Source organism: Poecile atricapillus, chromosome 7 (genome assembly GCF_030490865.1).
Source record: "Poecile atricapillus isolate bPoeAtr1 chromosome 7, bPoeAtr1.hap1, whole genome shotgun sequence".
Classification (NCBI taxonomy): Eukaryota; Metazoa; Chordata; class Aves; order Passeriformes; family Paridae; genus Poecile; species Poecile atricapillus.
In genome coordinates, this window is record NC_081255.1 from 25,061,689 (window position 1) to 25,089,089 (window position 27,401).

The 27,401-nt window shown below is 37.6% G+C and overlaps 1 protein-coding gene across 7 annotated transcripts in view; it reads left to right on the forward strand.

The window, feature by feature from the left end:
• The window catches only part of MAST2 (microtubule associated serine/threonine kinase 2), a 188,364-nt gene that overhangs the window by 45,318 nt on the left and 115,645 nt on the right, over window positions 1–27,401 (forward strand). For 2 of the 7 annotated variants that reach the window (XM_058842386.1, XM_058842387.1), the window contains exon 1: window positions 3,388–4,120. The exons of the other annotated variants lie outside the window; for them this stretch is intronic. In XM_058842386.1, the coding sequence (XP_058698369.1) occupies window positions 4,082–4,120 (39 nt within the window). In that variant the 5' untranslated portion in view covers window positions 3,388–4,081. Of the gene's footprint in view, window positions 1–3,387; window positions 4,121–27,401 lie in introns of those variants that run through there. 7 annotated transcript variants of the gene reach the window in all.

Genomic DNA, 27,401 nt, shown 5'->3' on the forward strand with positions numbered 1-27,401 from the left:
AGTGTGTTTCCCTCTTTTAAGTGTTCTTGGCAGATTCTTCAATGCATTTGTCCAAACACTTCTGCCCATGGTTGTGATTTTTCTCCCCTCCAGCCTTTTACAGCAAGAACTAGCCCAATGTGACTGTTGTGTAAAGCAGTACCTCCTTTTGTTTCTTTGGAAATTGCTCTTAGCCTCATTTAATTCACCCCAGTATTGGCAAGCTGATAAATTGCCCTTCCCTACTTATCAGGCTAATCCTTGCAGGAGCATACTGGAAGTTCATGGCTTTTTCCATTTCTTGATGTCTTCAAATCAAGATTCAATAAAGAACTTTTTCAGAGCACTGCAGCTAAACAGGAATTGGTTGGATTATGTCCAGGAAATCCCAATGCTACACTACCCTTTCTCTTTCCTTGTTGCTGCAGAGCAAAGCAAATTTTCTTCAGAATTGCAAATTTGATGGAGGGAGGAAGAATTGAGTTAGGAGCTTACTAAAGTTATTGGTGAAGCAGCTTTGAATTCCCTCTTTTAATTGCCCTTCCTAATTTTGTTTTTAATGCAGTTAAGGTATGTACTCCAATTCTGAAAGGATTCGAGTAGTACATGAACTCCTTATTTTGATTTTCTTTTTTTCCCCCCCTGATAAACAGGTATTTTGTTAGACCCTAAGTATTGCCTGTATCTGGAAACTGCTTGGGAAATTTCTTCTAGAATTAACTTTTTATGTAATTGATAAAATTACATTTTGTGTCCTTTGGTTTCTTTAATAATCTTTTAGTAATGTATCTTTTAGTGTAACGTCTTATACAAATATTTTCTCATCTCTAATTGGAGACTTACCTGCAGACCTTTTAGGATGTTAAAATCACTGTCTTAGGGCGGTGTTATCTTTTGGTGGAGCAATGGGTAAATTTAAATTTCTAAAGGTAGTATTTAGTAAAAAAAATTTCCATGTCAGAGAGTTGCTTTTAAATTCCATTTGTTCTTTGCTTGTTTCAGTTTGATCCTAAGTATTTTCTCCCATCCTCTTCCATCATTGATTTTGTGTGATAGATTTTGCTGAAGGAAAGAAAAAGGAGAGTGGATGAGTCTTAACAGTAAAATGGGAGGGAAGAAAGGTGGTCGCCCCGTTTGTGATGTTTTTGGTAGTGGTTTTGATCTGACATTTAAATAAACATTGTTTGAAGAAGGGAAGGGGACAGAGAAGCTGCAGGAAAAGCCATGTCTGTTTCTTTTTTCCAGCAGCCCCAGTTGGCTTCTCTACCCCAGAAACTGGGTAAGCGTGGCAGGCAGCCAATTTGAAAGCATCCTCCCCAAGAAAGCTTGAAATTTGGAAGCGAACAGATGATTTTCATGGTATTTTGAGACTCATGCCAGCATCAATCAATTACAAGTCACTTGTGAAGACATATTGAGAATTGGCAATGTCTGAATATTACGGTAAATAATCCGGGAAGGATTAGATGTATATGTGCCAATGAGAACGCTTCCAGTTATGTTATGGAAATAAGTTATGGTTATATACTACTGTTATCTGGCTTAAACATTGTCATTTAGTGGTTGATTTAGGAGGAGAGTACAATGGGAATGCTGTTGGATGATTGTTAAGATGCCTTGATTCCTCTCACAGAATGTGCTGTTTAATGCTGCTGGCCTTAGAAGAGGTAAGGTCAATGATCTGGTTAGTGCATGGTCTACTATAAATATTTCTACAATCTATTATAGAATAAAGTAAATTGCAAAGAGCATGTAATGTGAGCATACATGCCAAAATGTTTTGTTTCTATGAGAATTTCTTAGTTAAAAATAGAATTTGTATGGTACTAATGTCTGAAAATTGAAGTTAGTACTGATGTCTGATAACTGAAGTTAGTATTTTGTATTTTTTTCTGAGGAAACTTAATTGATGGCAAAATGCAAGAAATGCTGTTGGGATCCGTCATAAATAGTATCACACTGAAGTCCTACGATCATTTAATGTTCTTGTGTGCTTTTAATCTGAGCTTAATCTGTATTTTTATGTTGCCGTTCCCCGCGGTGACACATCCTTAAGTTCTCCCGCAGAGTTTTGTGGCTGGCTCGCTGTTTCCCAGCCCCATTTGCAAAAGAAGATGCTGTTCCTTTAAAATGAAGTGGCTCATGGAGTTGTTTTCACTAGCGCAGGTTTTTATATGGTACAGTAGGCTCCATGCAAATGAGCTCTGCCCTCTCCGGAGCGCACAAAGGCGCTGCAGCCCTCATTCGGCATTCGCTCGTGTAAATCGGCAGATGGATGGAAGGAGGGACGGCAGCGGGAGGATTTATTAGCTGCTCTCAATAAAAGACCACACTCGCTCCGCAGAGGATCAGGAAAAAAAAAAAAAAAGCCTGGTGAATGGGATTGAGTTGTATCTGCTTCCAGCTGACTTTACAGTGATGTGTTCAGCTCATGTGACTCGGTCACTTAGCATGAAGATCAGCTAAAGATTTCCGTGTAAATCTCTGCTCCTTTAAGCACCGCCAACCTGTGTGCTTGTGTGGAGACTGATTTTGGCTTGCAGCTGTCCTAGCAGTGGGACCAGGAGCACTCCATGGAGCTGTGGTAGGCAGCCCTCGGGCTGGGCTCCGCTCGCTCTTGCATTTGCACACTTGAGGATGTCTGGCTGAAATCCCCTCATAAACACAGCTCTCGATGAAGTTTGATTTATGTATCTCATGAAATCCTTCAGTCTGAAGTTAGGTTCTTTTTAAATGCAGTGTTTATATTCAGAAGTTATAAATAGACTCTTCCTAAGCTTTTATCAGGAGATGAAATCTGTTGCTTTAGGTTTCTGCTAAGAAATTGAAGGTTGTTGCGGCAGAAGGTTGTTCATTATATTTGCAATACTTTATTTTTTCCTTTTTAATCTAGAAAGGGCATGTGTAGGACAAAGGCTTCTTGACATGCTCAGTAATTTAAATGATACAGGGATGAACATACGTAGATTTTTGTTTTTACTGAAATGGTGTTTGGTATAGCTAGAAGCTTTATTGTTGTTTTATTTTTCAACACATGCTGTATGCTCATGTTTTGAAATGGCATTGGCATAATGGACCTAAAGGGGTGAAGCCCTTTTTGACCTTGCTGGAGTTGTCTGTGTGAAGGTAGCTGGAAAACAGAAACTGCAGGACAGACTGAAAAAGCCTCAGCTGAACTGTGCTTTTTCCTTTTCTTTCCCACCCCTCTGCCTTTTTGCCATGGGTGACGATGAGGGAAGGGCTACTTCAGCCAGCTCTGTCAGTGATGAATAGATGAATGAATTCTTAAATGTTCAGAACTTGCAACATGTGTTCCAGACCCTTCAGCACATGAGAGTCGCAAGATCTCAGCAATGAGCTGAAGAATGTGCTGTGCCTGCTGCATGGAGGAGCCCAGCATACCTCAGAGATAGCAGAAACAAAAGAATGTCTGACAGTATCTGAAGAATCTGATAGTTGCTTTGTCTTGCAAAGGAGTAAAGGAATTTTTCAGAATTGGGAAAAATAAAATTTCTATGGTTTTCATAGTGAGATTTTTCCTGTATTTTAGGTGCCGGTGTATCATCCACAGTATTGCTTTTTTAGTTAGCGTGACTGTGTGTTTTTTAAAGGAAATGTGACCTGGATTTTGTGAGCTTATTATACACAGTAAATGAATGCAGCTGTTTTAGTTTACTGATCCCTTATAACAGCTCAAGTAAATTGAAGTAAAGCAAAAATACATGCGTGTGGGATCTGAATTAAATTCCACTCTTTGGCCTTATGTGGAATTGTGGATTATTACTACATATTTGTAGACAGTTGTGTGTATGAGGGGAGTGAGACATCCAACCTTGAAAAGATTTAGGAAAGTCGAACAGATTTTTTCCAGTGTGACTTATGAAATGTGCCACAAAGAGGCAGGCAAAATTACATACAGCTAGTCAGAGACCGTGGCTGCAGTTCTTCATGACAGGCAAGTGAAAGACCATGTCCTATTTTTAGCAAGTGGACGGAGGGTGAGTGGGAGGGGGAGAAAAGTTTGAAAATAATGGACTTCTTTAACAGTTAGAGAGCAAAGCTAGTGAGAAGCAAGTGAGCTTTAGTGATCACCATTCGAAGCATGGATGATTCAAGTATCCTTCGAAGAAGAGGGCTGCAGGTAAGTGTAACTTCAGCCTTCTTATATTTTTTCTTCTGCTTGTAATGTTGACAGTCTCATAAAAATGCTGACAGTTGTTTGATGTAAATCAGGTTGACTGAGTACATAACAATGATTCCAGAATTTGAGGTTTTCTGTTTTCACCTAGTGTATATTTTATAAATTAAATGCAGGATTTTGTATACAGTAATAAAATAATTTTTTAATGTCTTGGGTTGTATCCAGTTTTGTGACTATTCCTGTGGTTAGAAGTGAAGTAGAAACTACAAGGCTTTCCTTATTTTTGGAACTTCACTTTACAGATACATACAAAAATCTGTTATATGGCTTGGCAGACTTGCCTTGGAGTAGCCATTTTACTTGAGCATTAATTAAAAATTAAATGACAAAGCAGATTGAATATTCTCGTTTATTTTTGACGTATGCTTCTTTATTGCTTCAAATGCACAGTAATCCAAAACCGGAATGCAATTCAACAATGCAAATAATATTTATATTTTACTTTCAACAGCTATTGTTGAAATAAATACTCTAATTTGTTTTGAACTCAAACATACTAGTGAAGTTTTATTTTGTACTGGTGCTGTGAAAGTTGTACTCAGTTGCACTGGTATGACAAACAGTAATCTGTGCCAGTGTCAGGGGTGTGTGATAACTGAACTGATGCTTATGGAATAAAACTGCTGGAAGTGAGTGAGCTCCAAAATCTTGTGTGAGATGGACAGGGAATAGATTTGGGCTTGAGAGCACCATATTCTTCCCCCCTGTCCCTGTTGTCATTGTAATAGGATGCTGTATAGCCTATTACCTACTTGCTAGCATAAGTAATTGTTTATAGACCATGAATGTTGCCTATGAAATTAACCATGCCTGTCCCAATGTTTAACTTCCTTTGAGGAAAATAAATTTAGTATTTTAACATATTGCTGTTCATACCTTGCTGATGCCTTAAGGCAGTTACAAAGTAATTTTTGCCTTACAAGAATATGTTCTACGTATCACTTTTTTTTTTCCTTTTCTCTTCTTTTTTTCTTTTTTTCTTCTTTCTTTTTTTCTTTTTTTTGAGGCCAGCTTATTACTGAAAAAGCTTGACACAGTGTATGCATACACCATGGTGACAGTGTATTAGGATAGTGTACTTCCTCATCATAAAATTAGCTGTATTTACTTTCTGAATAACTGAGTATATAGGAATAAGTAAAATTGTTTGGGGGTGAATTTTTGGAAAAAAATATATTTCTTTTCAATGTATTTAATTAGTCAGAGTTTCATAACCAAGAAGATTGTTTCTGTCCACAGATAATCAGAATTTTTTTCAAGCCATTTATTGCTTTTCTGAACCTAGAATTTCTTGGGGATATTGTATCTGTTTGACATGTTAGGGAGTGATTTTCATGGTAGTTCTTCAGGGGAGTATTGGAAAAGGGAGGGAGGTTAGAGGAGCCCGAGTGTCCACCAGTGTCAGCAGAAGACACTGCTGGGAATGAGAATGCATTTCTCTGGTTTGACTTTGTGAAATTCCATCATTTTGGTGGTCCTGAGTATTTACTGTCTAGATGTGATATTGTGTCTGTACACAGTTGGGTAGGTATGTACATGTACATATACATACGTACATACGTACATACATACATATACACACACACATATATATATATACATACATATATAGGTGTAATCAATATCTACATCAAAAATACTTCAGGAACTAAGAAAATATGCTAAAGGGACATCAGGAAATAAGGCAGATGTCCAAAAGGAAGTTAGTGCTAGATCTTTTTTTTCCCTCTATATTTTGGAGTAGAATTTTTGGAAGAAATTGTGGCTTGACCATTTTATAGTCAATTTCAACTTTAAAAATCAGGAAAAAAAAAAAAAAGCTGTTGGTGCATTGCCAAGGCAATATATTTAATTACTTCCCTTGGAGAGCTGGGTGATACTAGTTTGATGAAAAAAATTCCTTTCTTATTTCAAACTGGATGTCAATGGCTTTTCAAATGAGCATCACAGCCCAAATTAGGTCCTCTAATCCAACATCTCCACTCAAAGCAATGCTAATTCCAAATTTAGATCAAGTTGCTGAAGGACTTGTCCAGGCTGGTTTTGAGTGTATGTAGGGATGGAGATTCTGCAGCCTTTTTTGGCACCTGTTCTGATACTTGATCATGTGCACTGTGAAAATCTTGTTTCCTTTATGTTTCAATACAGGGCACTTTCCAGATGTATGCATATGTTTTCTTCATGCTTCCTTTTACCTCCATCACCTGAAATGCTTGTGATATCAACACTGTGATAAATTTGTCTTCTTGGTGGACTCTCTCAGCCCTGGTCCCTGTAGTAAATAGCTAGAGGGACTAGAGGGAGCAGAAAATCTAAAAGGAGCAGGAATGTTCCTGCATACAAAGTCAAACTGGCACGTGGCTCTTCTGTATCACCTTCTTAATTTGTTCAGTCTGCTTTTGTTGCATCCTGTTTGGTGCCACAAATTTGGTCTACAAATTTGTAGTGGTGAAATGTGTGGAAATGTAAGGTCCAGGAGAGGCAAATCAGATTTTCTGTGTATCTTTAACTGTATATATTTATAAATATGCACACATATATAGCATGCTTGCAGTGACCTAGCTGTGCAACAGTATTGAGAAAAGGCTGAGAAAAAGCTTCTAATAGTGGAATATTCCTTTAATTTCTAGGCTTTCATTTTAGGTAATGAACTTGGACTTTTGACATAAATTACTGCCTAGGGACAGGTGCTAAGTGGTGGAGCTGTTTCTGCTGTACACTACAGAGATCTGAATTTGGATTTCTAAGTTATTTGTCGTTACATAAAATGCATTGTAATGTAGCCACAAATGTTAGGAGGCTACCTAGGTTTGTTATTGTTCCCTGTACATTTGTTGTTGCTGGTATTTTAGTGCAGATCATTGCAGTAGTACGCAGTGAGCCCCTGTGAAGATGAGCTGGTATTTTGAACATCATCTTGTACTAGAAACTTGTGGGGTTTTTGCTTTCTTTTGCATTGCAGGAGCTCTGGTGCATGTGTGCCTTTACTCCTCTCACACATGCAAGAAATTGGAGTTTCTGTCCCCAAAGTCTTGATGAGTGAATGCAAGTAAGAAAAGTAATGGAAAGTGTAATATTCCAAATTCCAGTTACTTGAACACAGCTTCTATTCTGCATTTGTGCTGTGTGAGCAGTATTCAGAGGTGGCTGGACATTATCCCCACAGTTCCCTGCATCCAGCTTTCCTTACAGTGTGTGATATCTCCCTTTAATTTTCTGCTGAAATTTGGGCTAAGTTCAGCTAGGTAATTTGTGGGACCACTTTTGTGCTGGTTTCAGTGCAGATCTGAAACTGCATCACAGGACTTGAATGTGCTTGTCTTGGCTAGTGTTTCTACTGCACAGCATGTTTGGCTAAAATACAATATATTTAAAAAACCATGCCTTCCATCCCACCAGAAGAATGATTCATTAATTTAAAAGATAAATCCAACATTTTCCTCCTGGGGGAAGGGGGGAAATAGGGCATGGAGAGTATAATCTCAGAGTATTTGGTGCACTTGTTCTTGAGCTGATTTATTTTACTCCAAGGACTGAGCACTTTTTTGTTTTTTTCTATTGAGAAAGGGAATAATAAAGTCAGTGGAGTCTCTAAGCTTTAATATATTTAACAAGAGAAGGCTGACTGCACAGTACAGTTTCTCTGGTGCATCTTTGGCCATATTGAGAGACCCTGGAACTTGACAAGCTCTTCAATTTTGCCTCTTAAAGAGTGTATTTTAGAATTACTGAAGACATTTTTTGCTGGCTACAAAGCTCATTACAAGATCTGATAAAAATACTGTTAGTTAGAATGTTGCTTTTTACAGTATTTTTATAAAAAAATGTAGCAATTGCTCTCTAAAGGGCTATAAGTTGTTCACAGTTAAGGGAGACACTGAATGGGACTCAAAATTCCAATTTTTTGTTCTGCTTTTAGAAAACTTCTGAAATATACATTAAATAATTAATATCTACATTTTAAACTGAAGGTTATCTTTGTAAGTTTAGCATGAAGATACATGCATACATACACATGTAAAGTTCTTCAGATGTTACAAGTCTCTTGGATTTGAGTTTTTGAACTACAAGTTTTGTGCTATAGGGGAGCCTGCTATGGGAAATATATTAACAAGACTTATATTGCTCACAGATTTACCAGGAACATAGCTGAACCCACAGTTCAGGTATCTGCTGAAGAGCTTCCAACAGTGATGATGTAGGCAGTCACCACTTACACTGACATCTGAGGAAGAGGTGATAACATGGGAAGATAAATAAAAATGATTTATTCAGATACTGAAATTTTAAACTCATCTTAGAATACCAGAAAGTGCATATACTAGTTTTCTTTTTAAAAACATTAGTTAAGGAAAAATAATTTTTTCAGGTTGGCTTCCAAAAAAAGCAAGATTTATGTTCAAGCTTGGCTCCTGTTCCCTCAGTAAATTTCCAACGCCTAAAATTAATTAAAAAGATAGTCTTAAGTTCTTTAGATTCTGTGAAAATTGGCAGCTGACAAGAGGAGTGGGATCTGCATTGCTGTTACCTGTGTGGAGAAGGGAAATGACCTCGCTCTTGTGCAGAGGCTGATGGCTGTGGGTGTCCAGACTGTCTGGGCAATGTTCTCTGTCTTCTGCTGGGGAGAATTGGGGGACTCTGACTACAGATGAATGATTGCTACAATTCATTAACTAGAGCAGTCATAAGCAACTTGTTTTGACTAAAGTCAGTGGAAAAAACCTGTGAAGTTTTATTAGATGAGTCTGTTTTAATCTTGTGCTGGGATGCTGTATGTCAGAAAAATGGATTGTTGTGAAATCTGTATGTTACATCCCATTGTAGGACTGAGGATTCATGCTCAGACAGGTGTGAAGCCTTGTGGGTTTTTGGTGGATGTCTTCTGGGAATGTGAGCTTTCCCAGTGGTTTGATTTTTCAGGATTAGTGCTTGTGGTCCACTTGGCAGTGGAATAGGGAAGGGAACTAAATTTGGGGAACGTATGCTTCTGGCATTCACTTTGAGGACACTAGAAAATATACCAAGGAAAAAATGTGAAACCTTGTCAGAATAAAAGGTCCTTGAAATATGTACAAGGATAAAAGGTTAAATGGTTTGCTCAGGCAGAAAAGATGGCATTTAGCTGCTGTCTTCAGGGTATTGTTAAATTGCTTTGATAATTTGCTGTAGTTATGCTTAAATAAGTGCTTTCAGTTTGTCAGTAAGGACTTTGTGAATGCTTGTATAGCTGCACTAAACTTTTTATTTTCAGGCTGTGAGAAAAAGATAAAAATACCAGTAATTAATTCTACTACTTCAGGAAGGGAGGTTTTGTTAGTAGGTGACTGCATGAAAGAATGGATCTATATGTGTCAACCTGAGCCTAAGGAAATGCTGGATAGAGGGATTCTTCCCAAAGATAAACAGTAATACCTGTTTCATACATTTCATTGGCTTGAACATGTCAGATGGACTCGCTGTTGCCATGAATGGTGTTTGCTGCTGCTGCTGCTGGTGACAGGGGTTGCTGTGTAGAGAGTGGGAGTGTTTCTCCTCCTCACCATCAGCCACTTGGTGTGTTTCACTGGTGTTAATATCGCTGCATTATGTACTTGTTTAATGCTGGAAATCCCAAATCTTAAAGGGAAACCAGTTCTCCGGCCTAGCAACATCACATAATGCTGCCATGCTGCAAGACTGGTGTTTAATCTGCTTATCTGTAATAGTCTTCACTGCTTACAGAGACCCACTTACCTCTTTAATGAGAAGAAATGTCCTGCAGTGAGGCAGCGTGTATTTTGCTTCTAGGCTTATGTCATCAGCCTGGAAGTTGAAATTGGTTAGAGCACGTTTTTATTTTCCTGTCAGTTCTGCTGGTTATGGTTGCCTCTTAGTTTTTCAAATACATGGAAAGATTTTTTTTTTTTTTTTTTTGTTAAAGGAAACCTGATTAAAACATGCCAAGTGAAAAAATCTAATTTTGAAAAACTATCACTACTGATTGGGAGGAGGTAGTCCTCTTGTGTTTTCAAGGGATAAATATCAATTATCTCTGCATTCTAAATATTTATAAATTGTGGATAGTAGCCACATAAATGAGAGAAAATATTTTAGGAGTAGCAGTATTTTAGTAACACCTAGAAAAAGCTCTCTAAAATGTCAAGAGACATTTAAAGTCACTTGTAAATATGTGGCAGTATTTCTCATGTGATTTATCAGTTGTTCCTCTTTTATTTAATATTAAATTGCTTTACCCAAGCCATTAGTATTTATCTGACATGTAGAAGGTATAGGACTGTATCATTTCTGGGATCAAGAAAGGATAGGCTTTTCAAGGTTGGTGATTCTTGAATTTCTAGGAGCTACTATTAAAAATATGAAGTAGTTTGTGGACTCCAAAGTGTTTTAGTGTTATTCTTTGAAGGAGATGATATTAAATCTTCAGATTTTTTTTTTTTTTTTTAGAATTGCATACCCTAGACTTTTTGATGTGCATTCTTAGCACAACAATGAGAGGCAGGAAACTGGATTACTTTGTTCAGCAGCTACATGGATAGCAAAGTCTTTTTGCCCACCAGAGCAGTGTGAAAATGCAACGGTTTTTTATCTTAGCATCCATGGGTCAGGTATTCCCTGTAGTTTGTTTTCAATTGTGTGGATATATTTTGAATTTTCAAATCTGTGACTATAGCCTAGCAGCTTTTTATTATTTTTTTTTCCCCAGGAACAAAATGTTTAATGTTTACATAATCTTTCAGTAATCGAAGACATGGGGTTGGCTTTGGTGGAGGTGGGCTTTATTAAGTTTTGCTCACTGAATGTTCATGTTTCTAGTTGTTAAAGGTTTTTCTTAGTAGTATGACTTCTGGCCTGGCTATCAGTAACATTCAAAAGAATTGCTAAACAAAATAAAAGCCACCTAAAACTACCATAAATTCAAGTGGTATGGAAATGATTTGTTAGACTAGGCTTAATGTAAGGAGGTATGCTTTAGAAATATGACTTTTCACTTTACTCATATCTCCTGAAAACATTGAGTTTGTACTGTAAATAATGCAGCAGAGTTCCTTAAACTTGGCTTATGAGCTTTGAAATCATAATCTCTATTTAAAGATTTGCTATGAATCACACTTTGTAGTTTTGTGATTCAGAGTGTAAAAGTCTATTCCATGTAAGAAAGCTAATTTCAGCTTGAATTCAATTATTGTATACTGTAGTAGAAATATATAACACATGACATTTTACAGAAATGCTTCTGTATGATTCAACCTTGAAGTTTCTCTTTTTTTTTTTTTTTTTTGTTTCAAGGATCAAGAATGAGATCCAATAAAAAGTATTCAGTTGTTTCAGATTTTGATGGTCTTTATTTTAACATTCAGCCTTACTGTCCATAACTGTTCTCCAATATAAATTTTATTGATATGTATGAAGGTAATAATGCCCATTTTTCTGTGCATCCCGACATGTTGTCTGCTGTGGGACTTTGGGTGAAGTGCTGTACTGCAAACATGTCATGATATAGTGAATTAAGGGTTTAACTCTTCCACTTTCTATACAGAATGCTTCCTGATAGATGTCATTGCTGTCTTTTGAATGAATTTCTTTTCTTAAATAGATAATTTAATTTATGGTTTTGTATAGTTTCTTTTTAGAGATGATACATATATATATCTTTTAAATCTGGGCTTTGAAGTTCTCAGCACATCATCTCTGAGCACATTCTCTAGATGGAAAGTGGTTCAGCTTTGTTTTTACCTGGTCAAATCTATAAATCAAATCTGTAAATGACTCATTTTGCTAATAGCAATGCTCCCTTCAAATCAAATTGTTGAAGCACAACAGATACTTTTATAGCCAACAGTTTCTCTTTTTCAAAATGCTCTTGGATATTAGTGTGATAAAATCATGTTTGGAATAAGGATGAATATAAATATTACCTATTGTATGGCACAGCTTAAACAACTGTAACCTGATATAATTACTTTTAAATTACTTTTCTCAAAAGATGAAAATATTAATTGCCTCTGACATTTATCACTTGTTTTACATCAGCATAGGCTAATAAATGTCACTTGTACTGCCTGCCAAAAGAAAGAAATTATATTAGATGTCACTGGGGTAGGCTGGTGTATTCTGTGAAAAAAGCCCTTTCTGCTCCACTGGTCTGTGAGCTGTGGCTCATTCATGCTAGGGATGACTCCAGACTGCCATGGTCTGAAATGGAGCACACCAAACCCATGGCCATCACTTCCCAGCAAATCTGTGGCCCTGAGAGTGTTTCTAAGTGCTTCCAGTATTACACTGTTTTTTTTCCTTAGGTACATGTAGTGATCTCCTTTTAAAAATGTGCGTCGTTTGGCTTTATATTTCATAATTATAGTGAACAGTTTGGCTAAGGTGGAAGAATGTGTGCTGACTGGTAGAGAGATCCCCTGGGGGGGCTAATTGTGAGGTGCCTGTTGGGAGGCAATTAGGATCTTAAAAACCTGAGCAGTGGGGATAAATTTAAAGGCTGGAGGAATGGATTGTGGTGAGCTATGGGCAAGAAAAAGATTGGAGGTGACTTGAATACGGACGTGAGTGATTTTACATTTGAGATTGATTTCAGATTGCAAAGGCTGTGGGCTCACAGTTTATTCTCTCTAATGATCCCCAGTAATTTACTGTTTGTTTTTCTAGCTTTTATCTTTTCTTCTTTCAAATGTGAATGGCAGGCAGCTTCCTGTTCTGAGCTTGTTGACTCTTTTGGTAGGCCCTACCTTAAAACTGTGGACCAAATTTAAATCTGGCAGTTCGGTTGCACTTTGTCTCAAAACATTTATTTATGAAATAGCACCCAAATCTTCTTGAAATGCCCATTGAAATGGGCAAACATAAAATTTTTTTTAAACCATTTTATAATATGGGGCAGTTTTGCTATGTGTTGGTGACTGCCAGCCTGTAAATTTTGAGAGTTTGACACTGCCGAGCTGATATTTTTCTTCCAAAGTGGCTACCATGAAGAAAGCCCCTCAGGGACATGAGACTACTGTAGACCTTCAGAAAGCAATGTTGTGCTTGATTAAGTTTAGACAGATGATGGAGTGATGTAGTAAAATCATTTTTGTTAAGGCATAATACAACATAGAATCCAGTGTAGTACCATTGGGACTGATAAAAATGAAATACTAAAGAAAAACCATGCCCTTACATACAGCTTTCAGCAGCAGATGCAATAGGTGTAATTTAGTTGTGTGGTGCTGGGAACATAATATTGATTTACCATGAATCAAGAGAAATAGCCTGTACCTTGCCTGGCTGTATGGATTGCAGCAATCTTGGGGAAACCTGTTACCTTAAAACGGTGCTGTAACAGAATCCCTTCTTTTTGATAGCAGTGGGGAGGTGATTATAACCAGGTGAAAAATCCAGTTACATGTCTAAATGGGGGGGTGAGAGGTCTTTACGTGCTATTGCTAGGAATTGCCGATTTCCCATGTACTTAATTCACATTTCTTGAACAATTTCGTGAAAGCAATCCCTTGCATAACTTGCATAGAATTGAAAGTGGAATGAGAAGGGTTTGGGGTAGATCTTGCCTTGCATTACCCACACAAGTAACTTCATCTTTTTGTGTAGCATTTGTGTACCACAAGATAAAGATATTTTTTCTCTGTTTAAAAAAATACCAAACAAAATAGCATTTGAGGTAAAGTTGCAGTGACTTCAAAGAAGGTCAGTCTGGTCACTGTGGCATGTAAGTTCTTTCTGGGAGGCAGTAGTTCTCTTGGTCTTTAATAAGAGAATTACTGGATAAAGTGATTACTGTTTGTGGTTTTTGGCAGACAATATAATGCTACCAAAGGGTTTTACTAACTTCACCTTTCAACCAGAAACAGCTGTATTATCTTATTGTTTGAGAGACTGGTGTATGGCTTTCATTCATTTACCCGTTAATCCTCAGGTGACCTAGTTTATCCTGAAGTAAGATGTCTTTAAATACCCTTGACATAGACCCTGATATTTGAAACAAAGCACTCCAGTATTGGCGTCTTGGGTCTCTTTATGTGCTCATGACTGATATCAGGTGAAAGGGAGTGTTTCAAGAAACAGCTATTGATTTTTATTTTGTTTCTGAACTTAAAAAATTTCTCTATTGTAGGCAAATTAAAGCCTAGTCCCAAGAGAGCTTTGCCTCCTCTCGTTATTCCTCATTTATCCTTATGCCACAGTGCAGATCCTTACGCCAGATCCCAGTTGTTCCGCAGGTGAAGTCAGACAGAACTGTGAATATTGTATAATGGGACTCAAAAGGAGGTTTTATGCTTAAGTTCCTTCTGTTTTCTGAAAACTTTGGAATTTAACAGCCATCATTTCAGTATTTTTTGAGTTTCTTTCAGGAAGTGAGCTTGATTAGTGGGCTGCTAAATTAACGTCAGCAGGGTGCATAGTGCAAATGAAACCTGACCACTGTAGAGAAGGGATGTTTTAAATGGAACGGTTGGCTTTTTTTTCTCCCCAGCTGGCAACCTCAGTTTCTCCCCAAGTATTCTTGGCGAAGAATTAGTGGTGCTAAACTCCTAGAAGGCAGATTTCAGAAAGCATTAAAATGATTCCTGTTGGTTTTTCAAGAGCCCCCCTGCTCTCTTGGAAAAGAACCGAAACAAAACCCAAAAAATCAAACCAGCAAGAAATGTAGCTGTGGAAATAAAAAGAGGCCACCTTTGTACCTGGGCTGGGTACTTTTGGGTCTTTGCTGAAGGTTCTTGTGGGAATGGTTGATTTGGCTTTTAATTTTGTGAAAAAGAAAGGAACAAATGCTGTTTGGTCTTGTGTGGAACAAGTTGTGGCTGGGATGGGGAAGGATGAATGAATCAAATATAGGTGAAAGCTGCAAGCACTCAATTTGGGATGCTGAGTTAGTTCTGATAGAACACTCAAAAAAAAATGGAATTCTTCAATATTTGTGTAAGAAGCAGGTTTAGGGAGTATATTATGCTACACAAAGGCAGGGAAGAAAAACCTCTTTGCCACTTTTCATCTCGGATGTGTGCCAGTTTTACAAAAAGCAAAAATAGAATAAAATCCTACTATTAGTGTAACAGATCATGATTGATAGTTGTTATGGCTAGAAATTGGTTTTAAGCACTGTATTTTTGGAACAGCTTGAGCAATATTATAGGTTTTTACTTAATATGCCTCTCCTAAAATCTTGCTTCTTCTCTCACAGTCTTTCAACCATGCAAAGAGATACATTTGGACAAGGTATCTATTTTTCATCAGTTTGAAAAAACATTCGCTTTACTGTTCAATAATCAGCCCTCTTTTTTTTCCCTCTGAATCTACCATTTGTTATTTGTGTAGTTCTAAACTGCTTCATAGCAGCCAGAAAACCATGATGAAACAGAAAATGAAAACTGATGATGAAGACAAAAAATTGGTAAATATATTTGAAGTTGTAGTAGAAAACTGCATTTAATTCCTTGAATAGAGTAAAGATTTTTCCAAACTAAGGGCATCGTGAAGATTTATGCTTAGAAAATGTAGCCAAAGGAGTCAAAGTAGCTGTAAAGATCATAAAATGCAACTGAGAGAGCAATAAGGTAGAGAAAAACATTCATAGCATTTGAGCATATTAGTTTTTAAAGGTTAAAATTTTAAATAAAATTCATAGGAAATATTTTTTATTTAAAAATGAGGTAATTTGAGAAAAATGAAAGTTGAAATAGACGTTGCTCTCAGAGTTGTGGTCAGTGGCTTGATGTCCAAGTGGAGACCAGTGACGAGGGTTTCCTCAGGGGGTGGTATTGGGCCGGACACTGTTTGACTGCTTCATTTATGATGTTGGATTGAGGGAACCCTCGGCAAGTTTGCTGGTGACACCACGCTGAGTGGAGTGGGTGACACGCTGGAGGGAAGCGGTGCCATCCAGAGGGACCTGGACATGTGTCAGAAATGGGCCTGTGAGAACCTCATCAAGTTGAACAAGGCCAAGTGCAAGGTCCTGCACGTGTGTTGGGGCAAGCCCAACCACAGATCCGGCTGGGAGATAACAGATGAGAGCAGCCCTGCCCAGAAGGAATTGAGGCTGGACATGCCCCAGCCATGAGCACTCCCAGCCCAGAAAGCCAAATGTGTCCTGGGCCACATCCAAAGCCCTGTGGGCAGAAGGGGAGGCTGTGAATTCTTCCCCTCTGCTCTGTTCTGGTGAGAACCACCTGGAGTTCTGTGTCCAGCTCTGGAGCCCCCAGCACAGGAGGAACTTGGAGCTGTTAAAAGACAAGTAGATATTTGAGGCTGCATTTTTGGTAGTGGCTGGGTGAGAACTTTGTGAAGTTAACAGAAAAGTAGAGAGGCAGGAAGATGAAATCCAAATCCCAGGCTGTAGGAACCATGAGAACCCACAAGGTCCAGAGCCTTTAAATGCCTTCCCACGTGAATCTTTATGCACAATGTAATTCTTTTTACAGTGAAATCAGTTCTTGAGTCAGTGGCAGGTAAACCGAGCAGTTTGAAATCCCAAGTAAAAAGTAACCTGTCAACCTGCTAAGAATTGTTTGCCTTTTTAAATTAAACAGAAATCAAAGTCAGGGAAACAAAAATGAAAAAGTAGAAACTTCAGATTTAACAGTAGTAAGATACTTGGAGGTTATTCACCATTGCTGCTGTGAAATAAGCTGGTAGGTTGTTGAATTGTTGTGTTTGGAAAAAAATTACTTCAGAAATAATACACCAACTTCCAAGGTCAGGTGGGCTAAACCAAATGTTTTAAAAATTGATTTATCAAGTAACTGTCAAGTTCTTAGGGAAAAATGCAGAATTAAAAAGCATAGAAACCTCATAGGTAGAAACCAACAAAATGCTACATCCAAATAACTGAATATGTTTCCATGAGAGAAATACTGAAGGGATTGCTTTGGAAATATGCTTCTTGTGTTTTAATTGCCCTGTCAGAGAAGATGATCTCATTAAGTTTTGTTTCCCATATTAAAAACCATGTTTGGGTCCTGTAAGTGATTCCATACATCATCTATTTGTATTATCTTTTATTAAACATCTGAGTTGGTTTCAAATTCATATTATGGACAAAAGGTTGCATAATGTTGAATCTGATCATATGGATATACTGTCTTTTGAACATTTCTGGAAGCAAATCTTATTTTGCTGCTTTAATATGTTTGAAGTCCAAATTAATCTTACACCTAGATTAGCATTACTGGGATGTGATAATGGATTAAGTACTGATCTTTTCTGCCCCCTGTTTCATCAGCTGCTTTCTTCTGCAGGAGTGGTAATTGCTTTGGAATGGAAATCTTCAAATAGTATTTTGGTTGATAAAGATTTGTGCAATATCCATGCAGATATTCTTTTGCATTAAAAAGGATCCTTCTACTATTTATTTTGACACATGTTAAATAGTGTAAGAGATATCAGAATGTGAATCATAATTCCTTAAAGAACTCGTGTAATAGCTGTATGAGTCGTCTTGCAGAAATAAAAAATCATAACATGGAGATCAGCTCATGAAAATCTTAAAGTAAAAATAGGAGTATCAAATAAGAAATAGAACACTTATCCTACGAAATGCCACAGGACTGACAACATACAAAGTACAACTATGATAAGGGGACGATGTACAGTATTAGCTCAATGAGAAAAATACAAACATTAGTACTAACAATACAAGAAAAGTGCTAATGTTACTAATGTGAATAAGGTCTCCTGTTTTCTTGATACAGGTAAAAATTCATCTGTACTGTTTTGATCTCAACCATTAAAAGACAAAGCTGTTAAATTGATGGAGTTTCAAATTGAAACATAACGTAATTCCCAATTTGGAGGCCAAATAGAAGCATAAGTCAGCTTTCAACTTCAGATGAATTCACTAGGGCAGGCAAGTGTTAAGAAAGTTAATTAAGATAATGTATGTAAGGCTTTTAATGGACTTGCAGCTGTGCATGTGGCCACCTACTGCATCTGACTGAGATGGGGCAGCTTTGTGTCCTGTCCTTACCTGGTCAGCTCCAATGATTTGACCGTGGCCTGGTTTGCAGACAATTTGAGAATTAGCTGAGAAATAAGACCATTTATGCTGTTCCTCAAAGACAGTCTTAAAGCAATGGGAAAAACTCAATTGCAATATTTAAGGGCAGCCAATATGCTACTGAGGTTGCAATAGTAACTCTAGGTTTCAAGGAAGAGGTTAAAACTTCACTAGCAGTGAAATATTAAACACAATCATTTGCTAAAAACAATTTGAACTTTCAACAGAGAAAAGATATAATTTTATAGGAAATTGATTTTTGGACATAGGAGGTTGCATTCTGATGCACAAGACATAATAACAAGCTAATGCTAAAAGAAAAGCAGGATAGCTCCTATTGTCCCCCTGATGCTGGACAAAGTAGAACTTTCTCCAAAGTACACAGAATTATAATTTTAATTTTTACACATAATACAAGATGCTAATGCATTACCAACACTGCCAGTAATCAGAGTTAGATCTGAAATAGTCCTTTCTCAGTTAAAAAAGATTGCATTTGTCTCCAGAAGCTGTTAGGAGAGACCTGTCACTCTCCTCCTGTTGCAGCATGAATGGTGGAGATTAATCAACCGGTGTATTTCCAAAGTCCATATCAAAAGTATGTGCAATATGAAATTTAATAAATCAAAATTCAGGTAAATATTTTCACTGATTAACATAAAGGTGCTAATTCCTTTTTCAGTGGTGAGAGCCTCAGTGATTGAAGATGCAAAAACTTGAAGTAACGTCTCATTAATAGTTGCTGGTGGAATGGCAGTCAAATGACAAAGGCTTTGGATTCTTGGTAGCTCTTCCTCCTCCTGGAAAAAATCCTGATCCACAGCGTCTTCAGGAGTTTGATTCCTACTCCTGGAGTGCATCCTCTTGTGAAAAGATGCGGTGATTTAGCTCCATCCATCCCAAATGAGACATTTGTGGCATAAGAAGTATTTCAGCTGAGACTTCTATGTATCAGCAGCAGATGGATCCTTCTGTATCCTCATTTTCTGGAAATTGGGGCTGAGAGTCTTGCAGCAAATCCCTCAGAAGTAAACTGTAGTGCAGTAGAATAATGGAGTGGAGTAAAAAGCCAAAAAGGTTGATGGTTAAAGAGGATTCACTGAAGGTGGGCCATAAAACAAACAAAAAAGTGCTCCCACAGAAAATGGCAATGGCAGCCGTAAAATCAGATAATAAAGGAATCCTGCCACGAAGACAAAAAAGCAAAACACAATTAAGCCCCCCCAGAGAATCAAACTAAACAGAAAACAAAAAGCAAACAGGCTTAGGACAGGGAGACACAGGCATATAGCAGCAGCCATGTTGCCACTAAAAAAATCCTGTGCTTAAGCAGATTAGGAAAATTCCTCTTGCCCTAAGCTTTCACAGTTTGCCTGCTATATATATTGTAGGCTCTTTTTGAATGCCTCCATGAATTGCTCATCTAAAAAATGCATTCCAGAAATCTGTGGCTTTCAAGTCTCTTGTTTTCCAAAGAAAAAAAATCAGTTGTAAAAGAAGGTATTGGAAATAATACTGTAGTCTCTGGTGCATCAGAACAAAATTTTCTCTTGAGGTGTCTTTGAAGTTTGTATATATACAAATGAAAATGTGTGAGCTTTCCATTTATCCCAGGACAACAGAATTTCTTTGTGTCTGCACATTCGTAGAAATTGTGTGTATGTATGAAATAATACATATACGCTGTCCAATCACATCTCTTTAGGAGCACAGAGAATTTAAGCACTTTATTGCTGTTTTACAAGCATAGTCTTCTGAAAATCAGAAACTTTAAGTTTACATTTTGAGCACACATCTATTTGGATGCATCATTTCTTGTGCCAGCATTGTCCTTTGTTCTGAGTAGCTTTCCTTCTGTGGGAATTCTTCCCTCAGTTAATCCATGAGACTGTCCTCACTGCAGCCAAAGACTTCTTTTGCTGGAATGATGGCTGCCAGAATTTGAATATTCATTTCAGATAAACTGGAGTCACTCCTTGCTGAGCTGTGGAAAGCAGCGCTGTCACACTGCAGGCGTTTGAAGATACCTCTCCTTTGGCTAGAAAGACAAGTTATTTCCTTTCTTATGGGAACTTGTTCCGTGGTGGTTGGAGGGTTTTTTCTGGTTTAAGGTTCAAGTATGTATTCCATAGGAATATGAATTTCAAGAAGAGTAGCAAGCTGTCTTGGCCAGGAGTCTGGGATTTTTCTTTGTGAATGGCATGCCCAGAACCAGACGTGGCATCATAGCTGCTGATGTGCTTCTGATTGAGCTAATGCCATTATAATAATTTCCATATTATGTTCCATCCCGTTCTTGATGCTGCCTAACCGCCTGTTTGCCTTTTATTCCAAATTACAGCTGTCCATTTTCTTCACAGTTTGTCCTCTGTCCTTTTTCAAATTAGTGCTAATTTGGCTGTATGTGGATGTGTGAGTTAGTTCTGTGTATCCTGATTCTGGTTTTGTGTTGGCCACTCACCTGATAAGCTCCTCACACTGCCAGGATTTACAGGAAATCCACGTTTGTGTGCAGAAACTGCTGCTGCAGTGTTTAATGCTGAAATTAAGTTAGGAAAACTCAATCTACATGGGAAACTCAAATCTCAGACTTCTAGCTAACATTTTGCTGTAATATAATAACAACACACTTTTGAACTTCTGCATTGGTTGCTTGGTTTGTTTTTTTTTTAGTTCTGTAAGAGTTTTGACACATCTAGAACATTAGCCAGCTTTCTGCCTGATCATCTGGGATCCTGAGAATTCCTAACCTGTTCAGAGATGCAGGAGTGAAAGTAAAAGAAGCTCCTAATGTAGAACAGGGGATAACAAAAAGGTTGGCTGTCATCAGTGAAGCCTCTATTCAGCATTTAAGAAGAAGCCTGTAAAGTCAAAAAACCGAACTTGCTTTTGGATAGCTCTCACCTATTTCTAATTTGCTTAATAAAAGTAGAATAGAATGGGAAGAAAGTTTAATTACTACTTAAAGGAGAAACTTAATTAGCATCAGGTTCTAGTTCCTAACACATGGTTAAACATAGCATACAGGCAAAAAATCTGGTGTCTAAGTGAAAGGTTCTCCAGTTCTTGCAGAGAATGAAGACCATGTGATGGAGCAGGTCTTCAGCATGTTTGTGTGTGGTTCAGGGAGCTCCCAGCACAAAGAGCTCAGATTTGCTCTCAAAGTAACTGAACTGGACAAGGTAGGGAGGCTCAGAGGTGAGACCTGCAGGGGCACCACAGGGCCACCCCCTCTGCATTGCTGCTGAGGATGGACCTGACCTTTCGGAGAAGATGCATTCATAACATTACAGACAGGGCTGAGGCGGCTCCTGCAGCAGAGATGATATCCCCAAGGATAAGGGGAAGCTGATTGTGATAGTGGGTGATTCTGTGAATAAATGCAGTTAACTCAGTTTCTGTGTGGGAGGTTTAAGGAGGGATGATTCAAGGGTAACTTGAGGTTCCCAGTTGGCCATTGGAATACAAGATTTCTGTGATAACATTCTCTGTAATCCCTGCCAGTTCTGTGTGTGAGAATCTGTAGACAAGAGATTAGCAGCCCACATGTGTGGACAACATAATGGAGTAAAAAGAAGGAATTAGGTGTAATAGGAGCTGATCAACTCTTTGGGACTCCTGCCCAGGAGGAACACTGCACTCCAGTCAAGACAGAATCATGCTATGGGCAATGAAAAGGAATGTAGAAGGCTGAGGACAACCCCAAAATAGCATCTCTTTTTGGAGTTCAGACTGGTCTTCTGTTACCCTGCTGAAACACTGCCCCAGACTGAAAACTTCCACTGTTGTGACTTGTTCTAACTTTGCAGCTTCCCTGATCTTATTTGATGTTTCCTGATTGTTGCTGTTGCCTTGAAGTGAAAATTGGTAGCACAGCCCTGGAACTGTATTTTTGGCTATTACAGGCTGGGTTTCCTGCCCAAGGAGATTCTGTGATGCATTTCTTCTGTAATATTTTTATCCTGGTAAATTTCATCTGCAGAGCATCTTCCCTGCTCCCACAGCTTAATCCATCAATCTTGATAAGTAAATACTGACAACACTATCCCATAGATTATCCTCCTGTGGGCAGGTGTGTGGGATGCCTGCTACAGCGGATGGCTGTTTGATGTTTGATGCCAAATATACTTTTGTTTTATTTTTCAGGCTTCTAGAATTAATGTAGAAGCACTTGTAAGTTCTGCTTTGCTTTATGCCTAGTATTCCATATGGTAGCTCCCTGGTGCTGTAAACAGATTAATTTCCCTTTCCTGTATCTTGCTATTATATTGTTTATTTGCCTGTTGGCTTTTTGAGCCCTTTTTTTTTTTTCCTCTCTGCCTTTCCCAGACTCCAGAGACTTACTTGCTTTGATAGGGATACCTGAATCTGTGAAGCAAAAACAGGCATGAAGGAAGCCACAGATGGAGATTTTCAGACACTACAATGAACCTAATTTCCCACCTTTCCCATTGAAATTAATGGACATTTGTGTAGTGAGGTTCCAATGTTGTTTTGAAAATACTATTTTTTTTGGTCAGTCATTTACTTTAATAGTTTCTCGGTCTGAACAGGCAGTGGAATACTATTTAAGTACACTGAAATATGGAAAACTTGAAGTATTAAGATTGAAAATAAGGTTTTGCTCTCCTCAGTATGGTAATTTTACAAATAATTCTTTCAAGTTTGTATAACAGTACAGATTCTGCTTCCTAGAACCAGTACACCTTTAAATGCTCTCTGTCCATTTGCATTTAATGTTAAACTTGGGTAGAGAGGCTATAAATATTCAATTAGAATAAAATGAAAATGGGAAAATGAAAAGAATATTTTATTAATCTGTAATGTCTATTGATTTTTAAATAAGTAGGCATAATGTCTATTGATTTTATTTTTTAAGCAGGCTGTACATAGCAATTTAAGCACTCTGGACATAAATGCTGGGCGGCTTCTTCCAGCTTCAGGTGGGGGGAGGGAATATGACTTGAGCTGCTTTACTTTCATCTGACAAATAACCCAACACCATGTTAACAAAGCAATGGGCTTTCCCAGGGGCTCACCTAGTAAGTCACCAGGCCCCTTACATCTGAAAAACTGCTTTTAAATGTTTTTATTGCCCAGTCTCTGATAGTTCTTGTTTCCAGGTGAGCCATCCTAGGATTTTTCTTAAATAAACACTAACCTGGCTTTTAAATTTGTTTCAAAGATAAATAATTTTATAAAAGTAAGTGATGGGCAGAGAAGAAATATTCATTATTTAAGAAGCTACTGTGGAATTTAAAGCAATGAAAATAAAGTGGTACCTGTAACACACCTTTGTTTTAAAATCATGTAAGTGAGAAAAGATAATTTGAGATGTCAAGTCCAAATTGTCACTTAGCACAAATGTAAATCTGGACTAATCCAGGAGCTGCACTGGGTTTGTTTTGGGTGTATGTGTGTTAGAGAAATCCCCCTATGGCCAGTCATCTGTAATTCCTTGACTAGATGGTGGGTTTGTTTTCTGGTGTTAAAATTCTGAATTCAACAAGTACAAAGTCTGCATTAAAAAGCAAATCTTTCAATCTCCAAAGTTTCTTACCTCCTAAGTAAACTGAAATGCTTAAAATTCAGTGGTGAATTTGGAGCAACGTTTCAGCTCCAAGAATAGGATTTAAATGGGAATCACCATCTTGCCTTTTCTTTGCTGTGCATTTTACTTTGTGAGAAATGGAAAATTAAATATGTTAAAAGAGCTTTGAGCCTGTTGCAGTCAGACCACATTGGAACTATTTTAGCAGTTTCTAAACTGTTTTATTGAGATGAAAATTATCAGTTTTTGCAGAATGAAAGTTTGGAGGAGAATTAATGAAATTAATTTGATTTTTGTGTGTGTACTGAATGGTTTTGCAGGATCATTTTAATGCTTTTACTAATCCTTTGTTTTGGCTGCTCAAGTTGCACTTCTGTTGTGAGAATTTGGGAGCACCAGTACAGCTTGTGGTAGCACTGCCTGAGATAAAACATTGTGGAAATAGGGATTAAGGAGTTAAACATTTAAGGGAAATAAACCAAGAATTTTCTTGATGAAGAAGATAACTTATACCAAGGAGCATGGGTAGATGTTTGCTATCAGGAAATGAAACCTTGAGTCATTCTTTGAAAGCTATTTAGGTTAGTTCTTCACAGATGGTCACTAAACTTCCATCTTTTTCATTATTTCTTTGCAGTTTGGTCCCTCTCAAAAAAAAAATGTAACAAGTTCAGTGAAAAGTCTCATAAGGTTTTTTCTTTTCATTAGTTATCATCATAAGAACTGTTTTTTATCCTCCACAGCAAACATTCTTTGTATAGGAAGTCCTCCATTGTACATAGCAGCATTTCAATGTTGTAACTTCTGCTCTGAAAAAAGCTGATGAGTTGGGTCTGATTGTCAGTGAGGTGAGATAGACAAAAGAAAATTACAACAAAACTTCAAAGGCAGCAGTGGGAAAGCTTGTGCAGAGGTATAGATCTGGCTTTTAGGTGCTCACACTACTTTTGTACTTAAATGTTCCAATGTACTGAAGCTTTTTGCCTGTTTGCAGTTTCCATGCTGCTTTTTCTTTCCACTATGAGTAGCTTTTTTTGTAGCTTTTATGAAATATGTATCAGAGGAGCAGGGACTTTGGTTCTGGTATTCGAGTTCTCCTATAGTACATTACAGACATTGAGTTAAAAACATTGTATTAAAGACTTTTTGGCTCCCCAGAAGCTATTCTGAGCTGAATGCTTTAATCATGCATTGAATTCAGCCTGAAAGTGTGAACAAGGCCATTGATTAGACTTGCAGTTTTGAGACCTGTCAAGTTGAGGAAAAACCCCTTCCAAATCCTCTTTGAAGAAAGAGACTGTTCAGTGACAATTGGTGATGAATTTTCAGGTCTTGCGAAGTCTTTGGAAGTTTTTTCTGTACCCATAAATGCAAACAGGAATATACCTTAAAACCCGACTTTGAAGCCAACAGCTGAATTAAAAAAAAACTTTGCAGCTTCTTCTAAAAGGAGTAGAGGATGAAGAGGAATGTACAGAAGAGAAATTACAGTGCAGACAGTCCTGAGTACCTGCAAGACTTTTCCTGGTGATGAAGTCAGTGTTTGTTCTAATTTGAAATATGGTAAAGGACAGAAGGCAGAAGTTTTAGATATTGATTAATATCTTTTGTCTTGATATATTTTCAAGAGAGCCCATATTTATAATTTAAATGCAACAGAAAGAGAATCCTAGCCAGAAGATGTCCTTGTAATAGAATCAGCTGTTTCTGTCAGTCCATTACAGAGCACACTAATCGCCCATCAGAAATAAAAGTCATTAGGCACAGTCTGCACTTTCTCAAATCTGTGCTTTGGGAGTAAGTGCCTGTATTTTACCACTACTTTAATTGGGGATGAATTTTTCTTTACTCTGAAACAGATCTCTTGGTACTGAGTAAACCTGAATTATCCAACTATATTAAATGTAGGGTTGTTCATAGATAAATCTGTAAAAGATGCTTAGATGTATCCCATGTTTTTTCATAGGAAAAACCTAAGTGATCAAAAACTTCAGTTCTCTTGTCATTTGCAGAATTTATGATGTAACTCAGGGACAGGCCTGGATGTGGTTATTTAAAAATATGCCCAAGGATGAGGTTGGCCAGTTTCAATGGTTCCCAGCTCACCTGTATTTCATTTTGAAAGCAATAAATGGTGCTTTTGTGAGGTATGTTCTGTCTCTTCTAAGCCCAAAGCTTGTCTTACCTACACCAGTAGAAAACTTTCCCCACATTGGGTTTGATCTGTAAATTAGTGCTGGGTTTGGCCTAGCACCACTTCGCAGTTTCCTATTTTATATTCCACCTTAGAGCATTGTCACACTGTTGAGCCCCTGAAGTTAATATAAGATTGTAATTTTAAAATTAGAGTTCAGTTGGTGATTATTACAGTTCTGTCTCACTGAAATTGAGAGGATGATTTAATTACTTTTTTCTAATGTTTTTTTTCTTCTTTATGATTAATTTAAATAAACCTAAGCAGAAAAAAACCCAACCCCTATTTGTTTGAAAGTATGTGTGAAAGATGGTAGGAAAGCATGTTCCAATTTAATGTTTTCTTTTTTCACTGAAATTATTATTTTTCAGAGCTAATAATTATAAAAGTTGTGGTATAAAGGCTTTGTGTTATAACTGAAATGAGTCATGCTAGCTGTGTAACCACCTTATATATCCAGGGGGTGAATATCTCGTCCTATACACATAATATGTGCAAATGTCAACTATCTGTGGCTTTTGCTTTTGGTGTAAAAGAGTATTTATTTTTGGGGAATGAAGCAACAGAGCCCTTTCTTTCATCACTTTTGTCAAGGGTTTATGTTCCAGTTTGGAGCCCAGCAGGCATAAGCAATATCAGAGAATATTCACTTTTGAGGGCAGAAAGAGAAGTTAAAATTCTCTTGTTTGCCTACAAAGGTGTAAATACTGTCTGGCTCTGATTATTCCGAATTTTCACATGGTGCTCAGCATGTGGATTTCCTCATTAAGTGGATGATGGCCTGTAACTATTCCTTTGCAGAAAATCATCAGAGCACCCTGTCTGTCCCCCTTCCGTGTTTTTGTGAGAAGCAGTGATTTGAGAGGGGTAGGCTGAAGTGCCTCATGTAGCTTAGCTAAGCAATGGAAAATTACATCTGCTTGTTCTGTAAATAATGTCCAGTCAGAGCAGATGTAATTAACTACTGAGCTTAATGGATGCCGCGCAAGGTTACAGATGCTATCAGTCATAAACTAGATGAAGGCAAGGGAGCTTTATTTGCTTGGAATTCCTTTTAGGACTAATTACTAAATATCTTTAAAATTGATTGCTTATGCTTTCAATTTCTGAGAGTGTTTTACCATGTCTGTGTGGAATGGACTTGATGCAGCTTTAAGGAAGGATGGGAGACACCTTTATTGTTGAAGCTTTTTGAGGAACTAAAAGGTTTCTCTTCCCTGGAACTTTCTCCCAGAGCTTTACTATTAGGAAACTTGGCATTATTTTAGGGCTGGCTAGGTTGTCCAGCTGTCTGGCAACACTGGCCTGACACATTTTTCTTTTTGTCTAAATTAATTGAGAAATAGGCAATTGTAAAGGTAAAATTCTGTTGATGTGTCACAAGTCTTGGCCTAACATTGACAAAGCAATTGGAGACATGGGGAGTGCCTCTCAAAAACAACCACTAAATTTAATTTCTGCCTGTTTGCTTTCT